General features: G+C 42.8%; 1 protein-coding gene across 3 annotated transcripts in view; it reads right to left on the bottom strand.

Annotated features, from left to right (window-relative positions):
* enpp2 (ectonucleotide pyrophosphatase/phosphodiesterase 2) overlaps positions 1-14,555 on the bottom strand; it is a 43,489-nt gene extending 28,934 nt beyond the window's left edge. For all 3 annotated transcript variants that reach the window (XM_071206111.1, XM_034102810.2, XM_071206112.1), the window contains exons 1-9: positions 14,443-14,555; positions 12,313-12,418; positions 8,448-8,603; positions 7,616-7,741; positions 3,680-3,740; positions 3,461-3,558; positions 2,737-2,816; positions 2,125-2,244; positions 505-560 (exon numbers count right to left, since the gene is read on the bottom strand). In XM_071206111.1, the coding sequence (XP_071062212.1) occupies positions 505-560; positions 2,125-2,244; positions 2,737-2,816; positions 3,461-3,558; positions 3,680-3,740; positions 7,616-7,741; positions 8,448-8,603; positions 12,313-12,418; positions 14,443-14,460 (821 nt within the window). In that variant the 5' untranslated portion in view covers positions 14,461-14,555. The remainder of the gene's footprint in view (positions 1-504; positions 561-2,124; positions 2,245-2,736; positions 2,817-3,460; positions 3,559-3,679; positions 3,741-7,615; positions 7,742-8,447; positions 8,604-12,312; positions 12,419-14,442) is intronic.

Below are 14,555 nucleotides of genomic sequence, written 5' to 3'. Positions count from 1 at the left end.
TCCACATCATATTCTACAGACTTGATCAAATATCTTTGTAAGGAACAGATTGTCTTTAAGAATCACACCATGATCATTTTAAATATATCTTTCAATGATAATAAAATGAATGATCAATCCCTCCATTATTGTGTTTTTTTACAATTACAATATCAAAATAATAGATTTGGCAGAAATGACTCATGGTTGGAAAGCGTCCAATATTAATACATTACAATTTAATTATTTACATTTCAACAAACAGTGCATTCAGTATCAAAAACTCCTGTTTACAATCCCTGACTCATTTGAACACATATAAATATGACAAGGACAACTTTTCCAGAAAAGTATCCACCAATCCGTGAAATGTACTAAGTAGAAATAAGATTAAATAGTAGTAGAAAACTAATGGAAAAAATGAAGAGGTGTGACTTTGTGGAAGATTGTCTTTGTGGACATCAAAGTGTGGGAAGTGTATTCAGAAAGACGATGTGTGACTGGAATCTGTACATGTATACTCACACAGGCCAGAAGAAGGTGGCAGCCTTCACTCCCTGTTTGAGCGCGGTGATCCAGATCTGAGAGAGAAACAGAACAGTGCCATTGTGGGACCACAGGAAAACCAAGGTCATGCTGGAGTAGCTAGTACACCAAGAAGGACATCTCTCTGTGGGAGTATGGAGTACTACATCTCACAGTAACTGTTATTATATCTATTATTATTACGATGTCTTTATTTAACAATGACCATGTATTTGTCTCAAAAAGAGAAGAGATGCCAGATTATAGCTAGAGGCTGATTTCCATCCATCCATGAACTTGGTGTCCATAGAGCATTTTGAAGAACACAGGTAAACACTGATGCTATATTCTATTCAGTTTGTCCAATTTGTGAAACAACAAATCAAATCATGTGGAAAAGCCCCTCTACTAGTACCAGACAAATGTAATGTCACCGTTGGTGGACCAAATCCAAACCTCAGTCACCAATTTCACCGTTTTTTTCAATTTGCACTTCCTGATATTTGTACTTGACTAAATGAAAGACTCAGAAACCACTTTTTTAAAAGCTGAAATAGAGTTGAAAGTTAGGACAGTCGACAAGAAATGTTCCACGCTCCCAGCTTTTGAACAGATACACCCCTCCCCAGCTTCAGATCAAGTGTGTTCTGTATCTATGCAACTATTGCCAGTGTAAAACCCCACAGGAGCTATGCGGTCCCCTTTTAGGTGTTGAGCATCCAGACTACTTTCCCCCGCTTAAGAGCTGAGGTTCAGTGCCTTCAGGATGACTTGGCAGACTGCCTTTTCCCCTCTCTGAGACAGGCCTGCAGCTTGCACACTATAATGTTCTAGTTCGGGAATTGAAAACGAGGGTTCCTTAAATAATCACACGTCCTGGATGTTGTTGGTGGCACAGGAGATCTAATAGATATGCAATGCCAGCAGTACTGAAGTGTAAAAGTGTCAGGCAGTAAGATCCACATCCTCTGGCTCAAAGGGAAAGCAGCGTGTGGTAAGCCAACGTCCCAGCTCTCCCCAGCAGCACTTTAGATATTTCCAACCAGCCTCGATCCCCGGTGCCAGTCCCAATGCCATCTGGTTTTCTGCGCCTGTCAGCTGGCAGTTGAGAGCAGCTTTCTCTCCTGGGCTGAGCTGAGGATCGGTTTGCTCCGAAGAGGTCAGTGTTGAAATCCATTGCATGAGTCCTCATCTTGCCCAGACTGGGGGGACTGTACCATCTCTCCAGGTTTAAGAAGAAAGACATCTGGCATCTCTTTTTTTATTTGGAGGAAGACCCATTTCATTTTCTTTTGCAGGAAGAGCTCAACTCTCCTTCTGCAGCCGAGGGTTAGAGTCTCTGTAAGCCCTGTTCCATGTTTTTGATGCTGGCTTCAATTTCCTCAACAATTGCCACATAGACTGAGGTGGCAAAAAAAAATTGCTCATTACTCAGTAAACAGTCAAAACATCTTAACTGACCATACACATAGGGGTAAAAAACAATCAGCAGGTGAACCCAATTAGCAGGGACCTTAAAAACTCCATGTTCACCACCACTCAGGCTCACACTCACTGGAAACAGAGAGAGAGGAGAGGAGAGCAGAGAAGAGGATAAGAGAGGAGGAGAGGGGTACTCACTGGCTGTCCTCCCCACCAGCGATGGTTGAGCTTCTCTCGGCTCCTCAGGGTGAAGGTGGCATCAAACACAGGGTCATGCATGGAGTTACCAATGATACCATGAGACTCTGGGTAGAGACCCTGAAACCCATTTCAACTGGTGTTAGGATTAGGCCAATATACTGTAATAACTGTACTTCTTTTCACTGTTCCTGTTACAATGCTTCAGTAATGGACTGTCCATGCACTACATTCTCATCTACTCAACTTCTGTTTGGATGTTGGTGAACTGTACAGCATTAATTAGCCTATGTTTAGCTACAGTTACTTTGGACCTTATGTGAATGTTAGCATGTTAGCACTTGCTTATTATACTAGTATTAGATATTACAGCTATCAAATGCTTGCCATAAAAAAGCATTACTAAAATGTCAACATTACATCATAGCCTACTTACTTACAGCATACTCAGTGAAACATGGTAGCTAATTCAGCTACAGCTACAATTAGTTAGCCTCAGCTGTATGCTAGTGTATGTATGCTAGTGTATGCTAGTGTTAGCAGAACATTTGATGATAAAGCTGAGGTTAACAACTGGAAACTGACTACTTGACTATTGATGGCAACACTTACGGTAGCCAGAGAGTAGAGGTTGGGGAAGGTCTTCGACGGGTAAACAGGCCTCATGTATGGAGCATGGGTTCCACATGTTCCTGAAAAGGAAAGCCTTACCTTAGCATAGACTCATAGAGCAACCCTATATTATATTATAATAACGAAATTATAGTCACGAAATGTTTTTAATCTATTGATTCGTGTTCACCGACACGATTTTCGTGTCACACAGAACGATTTTAAAAGCAATGTATTTCTAGTGGTAGTATGTTTCGTGCCTGCACCACCTCTTTTTGTCCAGTCGGGTCTTGGAAGACAGGAAGCTGTGTGGTTCATAAAAATATTGTATTACTCAATATCTTACCCTAAGCCTAACCCTTTTATTTTGAATAGTATAATGTCTGAGTTGTTTTGCGAGAGGAAAAGAAACGGGGCTCAGAGCCTCAGAATACTGAAATCTGTATTTTTTTTAATATTTTCTTTAACATGGGGAAAATCGTGTGAGTGAAAAACAAATCAATAGATTAATTTCGTGACTATAACACGAAATGCTGTGAGACTGTGTTGCATTGAGACACCCATGGATACCAAATTCGTTATTGCTTGTCTATGATCCTCGCTACATAAATCGTTATTGCTTGTCTATGATCCTCGCTACATAAATCATCACATCAACAGAGCCCCCCCACCTGCCAAGGACAAAACCTAGAAATCTTTTCTCATAGTCCCATGCAGGTCTTACTCAGTTTCTCGATGTTGGGTATGACAGTGTTTCCTCTCTTCACAAAAGAAGCTCTAAATCCGTCCACAGACAGCATGATGAGCGGCGGCCGCACAAACCTGCACACACATATATCAGAGGAAGAACAAAAATGATGATGTGTAAAATCAAACTTGGTCAGTGTAATCCAATATGAAACTGTTTTTATATTAACACAGATGATGTGAATTGTGAACATACCCAGCAGGACATTCAGGTGTCTTGATCTCCTCACAGTCGTCCTGCAGCCACGAGGAGTCTCCTGGAAGAACAGGAAGAACGGAGAGAGAAAATGATGATGCAACATCACAAGCTACTGAATGGCTCGCTAATACATTGTTTTTGTATTACAGAAAAGGAAAGGAACGTTTTTGAATAAGACTTATTCAAAAAGCAGCAGAATCTCTACTCTGAATCACCTATACCCTAAACGTACTTTAACTGTAGAACACGCAGCTCCCTAAATGTTTAAAATATGTGTTTCTTTCTTTGTGTCCAAGCAGCCTGACTGAAGAGACACGGAGAGTAGTCCAGCACAGATGTGTCTGAATTCTACTGAAATCCTTGGTCAAATGCATTTTTGAGATCAGCACTGATCTCTTTTCCCCGTGTGAAGTCTTTGTAATAATAATGCACATGCGGTTTGATAAAACAAGTTATACGTTCTCCAGGAGAAATCCAACAGGCTCTATAGTATTCCCAGCTAGATAGATAGAGGGTAGCTAAAGCTACAGTGTCTAACATATGACTGCAAAGTACATACTCAAGTAATGTAGGCTACTTAAGTATAATTTTGGGATACTTGTACTTTACTTGAATATTTCCATTGTACTTCTATTCCACTACATTTCAGAGGGAAATGTTTTACTTTTACTGCACTTCAATATCTGACACTGACATATTACAATTGACATCAACACGTGTTGATATGATAATATGGATGAGAGTAACACCGAGTCACTTCCGGGCAAAAGATTACGGCCCCGCCCACTTTTTGGGGAAACCAACGCTGTCATTTGAATGGCGGTCAATACCATTTTGAAGTTTTTGCCAATCCGATCAAATTGTTTTGAAAACCGTGGATTTTTGGATCTTCAAAGAGCTCGATTACGATGGCCAGTCAGGCAAACAATTACATTCGATCATTGGAAATCGACAATCGGTCTCGATATATGGTTAGACTAAAATCAGTAAGAGGGGCTGTAATTTCTCCAGCTGTTACTCTCATGAGCGAGGCAGAACATAATAGTTTTATCATGCCAAAAAGCTGCTGTGTCGTTTATTGCACCTCAAACATTAAAAATAATCACGAGTTCAGTGTTTCTGTACTTCCTCTAAGAAGAAAGGACAGTAACAGAAGAGCTCTGTGGCTTCAGGCTCGATCGCCGTTCAAATGACAGCGTTATTTCCCCCAAAAGTGGGCGGGGCCGTAAAGTCACGTAGAATGATGTTACTCTCATCTCTGAAAATTGATAGCCTACTGCTATATTTAACCATATATCGAGCCCGATAGTCGATTTCTAATGGCTTAATGCAATTGTTTGCCTGTCTGGCCATTGGAATCGGGCTCTTTGAAGATCCAAAAATCTCCGGTTTTCTTACATTTCTGATCGGATTGGCAAAAACTTCAGAATTTGTATTACCGCCGTTCATCTGACAGCGTTGTTTTCCCCCAAAAGTGGGCGGAGCCGTTATTTTTGCCCGGAAGTGACGCATTTGTTACTCTCATCTATACTTAGGGCCCTTCTCGAAGTTTCTCTTATTTTTCATTTCCTCGCTCCTCGGTCTCGGTCTCACCGGAAGTTGATTTGTCTGCGCCATCTTGAGTAGCGTCCCATGGCCTTATTTCTGCCGGAGGAGCGAGGAGCGATAATGGAGAAGCGATAACCGAGGAACCACCAGACCATCCTTCGATGAAATCCTCAGACACTCGCCCCGCCCCCTTACTGTGTATCGCTCACTGATTGGACGAGGCAGTGCATGCACTGATCTGATGCTTCTTGACATGAGAGCAGTTTCCCAGCGGAGTGAAGAAAACACATGAACCTCACGGGACTCACTCCTCAGTTTATACCGTGTTTTGTTTCAATTCATGTTTCATTTAGTTACAAATATGTGATATATCTGAACAACAAAGTGGTCAAAAATCATTTTATTCATTTTTTGGAAACATTTTCATGATCGCTTTTTTCGTTTTACATTTTCATTTATTGTCATTTCCATTCAGTCATTAAGTGCTATTAAAATGCTAATGTGCTGCATATCCACACAAACACACAAAGTGTGCAATCCAATGAATGTTAATCTAACTGGGTTTTGATAGATAACATGTCTCTTTTTCTTCTCTCAATTATTTAATTTATTTTGTGCACTCTAATCAAAATTAATCAAACTATTGTTCGTTTATACATTTTAAGAATGGCGTTTATCTTTTTTGAGAATGAGTTCTTATTTCATGTATTTGGGTCTACAACTGATGATACACATGTTTGTGTCAGTAAATGTGTACTCACAGAGGCGGGGGTGTTTGTGGAAACAACGGGGACAGAGCTGCTGTCAGACGATCAGCTGTGCAGCGTCATCACAAACGGACGTGGCTTCACGTGGCGCTCCGGAGGAAAGCACGTCCACTTGCTCTTAAAACTCATTTCCCTGCTTCTCGTGGTTTCCTTGCGTCTCTCCATGCTTCCCTGGTGGGAGGGACTAGTCGCAGGGAAACGACGCAAGTGAGGGACGCAAGGAATCCATTTAACCGAAGTGAGAAGGACCCTTAGGCTGGTCATTATATCACAGCTAAGGGTTTGGTTCTTCCTCTTAGCTGTGATATAATGACCATATATCACGGCCTGAAGTGAGCTAAGGCTTCTATAAAAGTTAAACGGTTACCAAGTGTGGCAATATGAAAGAAAAATACACACTCTAATTTAAATAGTTTTTATTAGTAAATAATGATGTTCAAAATAAAATAGTCCCTCCGTTGCCTTCTGCGCGAAACATAATGCGAGGTGGTTGCTATGCAACAACACTAACAGCTAGCGAACATATTAGACAGAGAGCGTTGATTCATTATTTGGCTATTTATTTACATTAATATGTATGTTGCCGTTTATTGTGCAGCCACTGAACACCTGTCCAGCATCAGTAGCATGGCTTACGTGGTCACTTGTATAGGCTGAGGTTGTTCTAGGCTGTTGCTCGGCGTGGTGAGAATATTGCTCCACTTTCTCCGGTCCCCGAGATCCGGCTTCCAGTAGCTCTGGAGAGAGCTTTCGCACCTGTGGCCACTAACGGTCAATTTCTCTGCTTTGTTTCAAGACCCGCATCAGAAAGCTTTTGAATGGTGGTACTTCTCCAGTTGGTCTACCTGCTCTTCACGTAGCTCTGCATGTCGTCGTTTAGGTGCTTTCTGGAGATAGGCACTCCTCAATCCACTCCTCCATAGTAAGACCCCCCGGAGGTCGAAGTTAACCTTAAATGTTTCCATCTTAAGCTTTGTTTGTTAGTTAGTTAGTTAGTTAGATAGTTAGTTAGTTAGTTAGTTAGATAGTTAGTTAGTTAGTTAGTTAGATAGTTAGTTAGATAGTTAGTTAGTTAGTTAGATAGTTAGTTAGTTAGTTAGTTAGTTAGTTAGTTAGTTAGTTAGTTAGTTAGTTAGTTAGTTAGTTAGTTAGTTAGTTAGTAGTTAGTTAGTTAGTTAGTAGTTAGTTAGTTAGTTAGTTAGTTAGTTAGTTAGTTAGTTAGTTAGTTAGTTAGTTAGTTAGTTAGTTAGTTAGTTAGTTAGTTAGTTAGTTAGTTAGTTAGTTAGTTAGTTAGTTAGTTAGTTAGTTAGTTAGTTAGTTAGTTAGTTAGTTAGTTAGTTTCGTAACGGACGTAATGTAACAGTTGTAGCTTTTTTTTCTCAGACGCGGAGGGATACATGACTTGTGAAAAGTAACTACAATTCTACCCGTGATATACGCTCATTATATCACGGCTAAGAACCAATCAGATTGCTTGATCTGACCGTTTTATAATGTCTATGTAATACTCATTTACTTTCCAAAACTTGCTCCATATTGACGAATTATAACTCTTGAATGTATTTTCTAAGGATAAAATGCACTTGAATGTACTTGAATGTTCAGGACAGTGGCAGACCTTTGCACAGCGTCCTGTAGTTGGTACAACAGTCTCCTCGGGCCAGGCAGTCCTCAGAGCAGTGGCAGGCGTGATGCTCATTCCGAGTCTCCCCACATCGATCCTTACTGCACTCATAACCCCCCTCTGTGTACCGGGACAGAGATGTTCACAGAATAACCAGCAGGGAATTTATATATACACAATTCATCTGACACATCACTGCTGGAACCACCAGCGCAGAGAAAAGAAAGAGGATATATTAATCTAGCAGTGGTGTGGCTGCGTTCATACACATGAACACTCAGCAGCATTAACATTGACCATATTGCATGTTTTCTGGCCAAATCCTCCAGATGAGAACAGCAGATGCCAGTTGTAGCTCAAAGTCTTTGGGTAGAGAACCCGAGTTTATCATCAGGTTCAGACCCAGGCAGGATTACAGTGGCACGGCTGTGGCAAGCCATAGACCACCAGGCTGAAGGAGAGAACTTCAAATCAGACCACCAACACTGATGTGGGGGGGCAGAGGGAGAGCTGCCCGTAAACACGGAGAATAAGAAACAACCTACAGCTCACATCACCGGTAAGAAACCTGTTCAAACTGAATTGTACATCTGGGAGCCGTGGAGATTTCAATTTCAAACTGATTAGAACAAACATTCCTTCATTGAACATTATTAGGCTCTGTCTTAATAGAATATAAAGGGATACATGTCTCAAAAGCATGCCAACAAGCTGCAAAGTGGGTTATGACTAAAGATGTATTAGACCTAAAACACGCAGGTCCGTTTCAGTCTTAACTCTTAAGTCAAAGCTGCACAGAAGGAGAAAAGGAAAGAGCAGAGAGTACCTGTCCGGAGGCACAGCTGGTCGAAGTCCCAGCAGCAGCTGTTGTAGGTCTTACACAGGTTGTCACAGCGGCAGCTGGGGGGGTCCAGCTCCAGCAGCTCGAAGCACCTGTTCCTGCAGGAGCCGGAGGACGCCACGTACTGAGGAGCCGAGCGAGCTGCAGAGAAACACGCTCAGCGTTATCTCAGAACTCTGCTGAACACTGTTTGAACATCAATGATTCGCTGCATCTTCCAAAATCAAATGTCAAAAATATTAAACAATACAAATCCCTCCGTTTCTTGTTCAATGTTATAAATATCTGGTAACTCAGCAGTATATTGATTTAAACAGTAAAATGCGGTTTGAGCTAACGTTATGGCTAGCTAATGTTATGTCATAACATCTTTATCATAAACAACATGTTGCTGGGGGTATGATTTCAAATGAGATGATAAGTCTGCCATGTGTATGATGTGCGATGGATCATCTTTAAATGTTGTTTGCTCGTCATGAGCTCTCCTGTAGCAGCGTCATGGAGCTGATCCTAAGTGTATTGATATTCTGTTGAAATACTTTTTGGCGACACCGTTCACCTTTCCTTTTGATAATCAGAAGACGTTTTACTTCAAATGTACACATCACATGTCACTATATAACATGTATATTCTAACATACAGTGGTGTATACAAATGTAATACTATTATGATGATACTAATGTTGCTTTATTTATCTCTTATTTCAGTTTGTGCTAGCATTACTAATAGAAGCAGAAGCTGCTGTGATGCCATTGAGCAGAACAAATATATTCCCTCTCAAAATGAAACCCCATCAATGTGTTGTAATGTAACTATGACAACACTTTGACCGTCACTTTGAATGACTGATGTTGGTTTGCCTACACATGTCAACGTCATTAAACTCAACACCTTCCTCGGTTCAGAGACATGAGCAGGAACTGGGAGGACATTGTGGGACCAGTAACACAATGCTGTGCAGTATGCTGTCCGAGTGTCTTTAAAGTCCACTAAATGTATTGACCTGGACTGAGCTGCAGTCAAGTCATTTCAACGTACCACCATGTCAAAACAACAGACGTGGTTGGCAAACAAAACATGTCAAAAGAACAGTTCACATTACAGTCACAAAGAACTGTTAGCAATGTGCCAACCTCAACAGTTTGAACGCTCTCCGGGGACCAAGCTGTGTGATTCTAGCGCACAATAATGCTCTCTTTGCAATAGGTCCCGCAGGACGGCGGAACCCGAGCCAAACTGAAGACATCCTGGAGACACACTCCACTTATCGCTACAACTCTAACAACATGCTCCTTGTTCACTCGCCTTTGAAAAAACAACCTCAGAGACGCAGAGAAAACCTGAGGATGCCAAAGGGAGTTTGTGTGTGTGTGTGTGTGTGTGTGTGTGTGTGTGTGTGTGTGTGTGTGTGTGTGTGTGTGTGTGTGTGTGTGTGTGTGTGTGTGTGTGTGTGTGTGTGTGTGTGTGTGTGTGTGTGTGTGTGTGTGTGTGTGTGTGTGTGTGTGTGTGTGTGTGTGTGTGTGTGTGTGTGTGTGTGTGTGTGTGTGTGTGAAGGAGCTGAGGTGTTACACTGTGAATGGTGTATCCTGCCAGTTGGTGCAGCACCAGTCCCCTGTCAGCTGGGAGAGTGGGGACTGCAGGTCAAAGGTCAACACTGTCTTTTGTCTGAGACTAATGGACCCAAGACTCCAGGAAGTGTGCCAGGCGTTCAACTTTTTCCCATTGATTGCACTGGCAGATAATAATGTTTTTTGGGGAAAGTCAACCTCTGAACAAAATGCCCTAATGCAGGGTTGTATTAGGGCATTTTGGTAATTGGCCCAGAGCTAATTCTAAAAGTATAATGGAATATGGACCACACATCTATCTATCTATCTATCTATCCATCCATCTATCTATCTATCTATCTATCATCTCTCTATCTATCTATCTATCTATCCATCATCTGTCTGTCTGTCTGTCTGTCTGTCTGTCTGTCTGTCTGTCTGTCTGTCTGTCTGTCTGTCTGTCTGTCTGTCTGTCTGTCTATATATTTCAACTGATTGCATTGTTTTCAGAATCAGGATTTTTTGGGAATAATCACAACTCTAATCAAAGTCAAAAGGAAAGTGATGCTGGCACTGTGGACTGCTTTCTCAAACACGTATATGTGTATTTATGATTCTGATGTCATTCTTAGCAAGTCTGAGGGCAAAATAAAGTCAAGGAGAAAACATGAAGTATGATATTGAAAGCTCTGGGAAAAGCCAAAGTAGAGTTGTGTCTGCAGCCGCCACCGGTTGCCATGACAATCCATGGCATAGTGGAGCAGACGTCTCTGGTCTCCTGCCACCGGCTCTGAGAGGCTGAGCCTCAACGCTCTCTCACTGTTGACCCAAGGTAGAGCAACACAAACACACTCTCTCTCCTCCACACCGGCTGCCCAATCACAGCCTCACAGGGTCACAGTGATCCGTTGTAACAACCCCCACCCCCCACCATCTATTCCCTCATTGCATATGGACTGGCAGACACTCCGTATAAAAAATATCCAGCAAATAAACGGAGCAGGAGACATTCCTGAGGAGCTGCAGCTCAGCTCTCATCCAGTACATGTTCAGAGACAGCCAGGTGGACATGTGTCTCTGCAGCTGACGCTGGGGCGACTGATTGCACTTGAAGCTCACACAGGGAACAAGATTGACTCTGCGTTGAAAAACAAACTCAGAAGATGTTTTCTGCGTGTTCTGGAACTCGGAGCGCAGCTTTAGGAAAGTCCGACACACACTTGGCCAAGATACATCAGAGCTGGTCCAAAACACACTTCACATCCCTGTGCTGAGCCACGAGTGTGTGACTTTCCCTCAGCCTTACTGCACAGAGTTCTGAGAAGCGTTCACTTTAGCTGAAGACACTCACATTGTTGTCCTACATCTGACAGCAGAGAACACGGCGGAGAGGTCGGCTGTGAATCACAATGACTGTCATCATTGATGGTTTGTTTCAGTTCCTTCTTTGGCACATACCTTCTCTGGAGGTCGGCTTCAGACCGCTCATTCTGTCCAAACAAAAGTCAGAACCTAAAGACATGACTTCAGCCTGGATGTCTCTGAGTTTGGACTGACTGGAGGACAAAACCAGGTAAGGTAGAGTTTTAGAAGCTAATGCAATGATTGATTGACAAATCAAGAAAATAAATTGAAGATGAGAATATGACGACAATAATCTCTCGTTGCAGCCCCAAAGGATTGCGAGACGGAGAAAAGATGTCTGCACAAACATCTGGTTATTATTCAGACCAGGGCCGTCCCTGGCCAACATGAGGCCCCACGCAAAGTCATATGATGAGGCCCTCTGTTTCAGGAGCGGGGGGGGGGTGAGGGGTTGCTAGTGGAGCCTCGCAGCGGCGAAACCGTGCCGTGCCACACTAATTGCGCCGCATAAGCGCGCTGCATTCTTGGCTCAGTTGAGGCGCCCTCCGCAAGATGAGGCCCCACGCAGTCGGCATGATCGGCCTGTAGGGGGGGACGGCCTGATTCAGACTGCTTCTTCTTGAACCTCTCTGCGATGATAACGCTGTGTTGAGTTCACCCCCCCACAGCTCAAACACATGACGGGAAAGATTTTCTCTGTGTACACCAACTAAAGACTCTGATTCCCAGGGTCTCCAGGTGGAACTAAAGTCTGATTTAAGACTTGATTTCACATCATCTGTAAAGTAACTAAAGGGATTAAATAATTGTAGTGGGGTAGAAGTACAAAGTAGCAAAAATGGAAATACTGAAGTGTACCTCAACATTTTACTTAAGTACAGTACTTCATACTAAATGTACTTAGTTACTTCCCACCTCTGCATGGCAGCGTACTCACACTCAGTCCTGGCTGACGTCCCGTCCTCTCCTGAGCGTTTGGGCCGGTCGTACACAAATCCAGAACCCAGGGGGGAGCCACCGAGGATGGACAGGATCCACACACACTGAGAGAGAGACGGACAGGATCCCCACACACACACACACACACACACACACACACACACACACACACACACACACACACACACACACACACACACACACACACACACACACACACACACACACACACACACACACACACACACACACACACACACACACACACACACACACACACAGACATTAGAGCGGCTGCAGAGGCAGAGCACACAGGAATAACAAGATCTCACTGATTAGCAGTTTTTCTTCACACACATTGTGGATGTGTGGGTCTATGAATCCCAAAGATAGAGATGATAATAATATTAATACCTTACATTTATTATAGCGCTTTTTCAGATGCTCAAAGCGCTTTACAAATACACATTACACACATGTAACGTTCATGTACTGTGGGCAATACCCACAGGAGCAAATTCAGGTGAAGTGTCTTGCCCAAGGACACAACGGCTTTACAGACGCAGCGGCTGCGGGTTTCGAACTGGAGTTCCCCAACGCCCCCTTGATCCGATGATCAACGCACAGCCCACTGCGCCACTCCGCCCATCTTCACACCTCGAAGTCATCAAGGCGCTTTACAAATACACATTACACACATATCATACATGTAACGGCCATGTACTGTGGACAGTACCCACAGGAGCAAATTCGGGTGAAGTGTCTTGCCCAAGGACATAACGGCTTTACAGACGCAGCGGCGGAGGGTTTCGAACTGGAGTTCCCCAACCCCACCGTCTGATGATCAACGCACAGCCCACTGCGCCACTCCGTCCCTTAATGATGGGATATAACTTGTGATAACTCCTACTTTATCAAACAAACGTAAACTGTTGTTGCAATATGTACGTAGTTTAACATTCGTATTGCTACTGCTGCCTCCTTAGTTTGACCATTGTGTACCGGAACAGGGATCTGTAATATGATGCGCCCTTTATCTAATAGTGTTTTATTTTGTGTATCTGCACTTTTGCTCTAACAAATGTCCCCTCTTTGGGACGAATAAAGTCTGATTCTGATTCTAAACATGCAGTGAAGTCCTGCTCGAAGGTGAACAGCTTTTACAACACGACTTTTAGTTTTTAGACAGAGTATTTTTTATAAGATTCAAAGCTTTATTGTCATTTGTACATTAGCTACAGTGTAGATATGTCAATGAAAAACGTAGGTCACAGACTCCTCCAACAGTGCAACATATGGACATAGACAAATAAAACAGATACAATAGTGCAAGTAAATAGAAATAAAATAGAAATAGTGCAAGAAGAGTCTATACAAGTAAATGGAATATGATTTATTAGAGAGCCACCAGTATTCTCCATAGAGCTTCCTGTGCTCCTGATGGGTGCCACCATCACATCTAATACCACACCAACAGCATCACCATGTACCTCAACACTACGCTGTAGACTACATATCTCTGGATGTTTATAGTTAGACTAAAACGTTTGAATTCTTCTAAAAAGCCTGCGAGCTATTTCTGGACATTAATAAGTAACGTTCGAATTGGTTCGGTTTGGCTTTCTTTTGGTGGGATTATTTCATAATGCTGTGCCTGTTGAAGAACATGACTCACAGAGAACACAGTCGACTCCAAAATAAACCTCATACAATTGTGAAAGTTTGTGAAGCTTTAAAACCTAAAAATGGAGACAGAGATAATACTGATTTATAAAGCTCTTCTTTTATTGGATGTGGTCTAACACAGCTCCTGCTGGCTGCATTTCACGATGACCTGTCAACACCGCTGCCGTGTTTAGTTCAAAGTGAATAGGGACCTCCTGCGGCTGCATGACAATCACCTTCAGCCGGTTCACGGATCTAGAATGGTTGTGTAAATGCTAAACAGCACGAAGGAAATAGTGTGTATTTCGAAAGAGCTAGAAACTGGGAACATGCCCTTTGATCACAATGAAAAACTACCGGAACACACGGTGAAATGCGTAAAAGCGCACGGATTTACGCAGAGATGTCTCCTCTCAGGAGTGACCTGCAGTTAAAAAGGGAAAGACATGAACTCCTACCGTACCAGTTTGTGAAGCAACATGTTCCTGTGTCGGTGAGCGCGTCCGGGCTGTGATGCTGACTCCGGCACCGAGGGACCACCGAGGCGCGAGCAGAGGGAGGAGGAAGTGAGGGGGG

Source organism: Pseudochaenichthys georgianus, chromosome 16 (assembly GCF_902827115.2).
Source record: "Pseudochaenichthys georgianus chromosome 16, fPseGeo1.2, whole genome shotgun sequence".
NCBI lineage: Eukaryota > Metazoa > Chordata > Actinopteri > Perciformes > Channichthyidae > Pseudochaenichthys > Pseudochaenichthys georgianus.
Note: the sequence above shows the minus strand (reverse complement) of the source record. Positions and strands in the feature narration are given on the sequence as shown.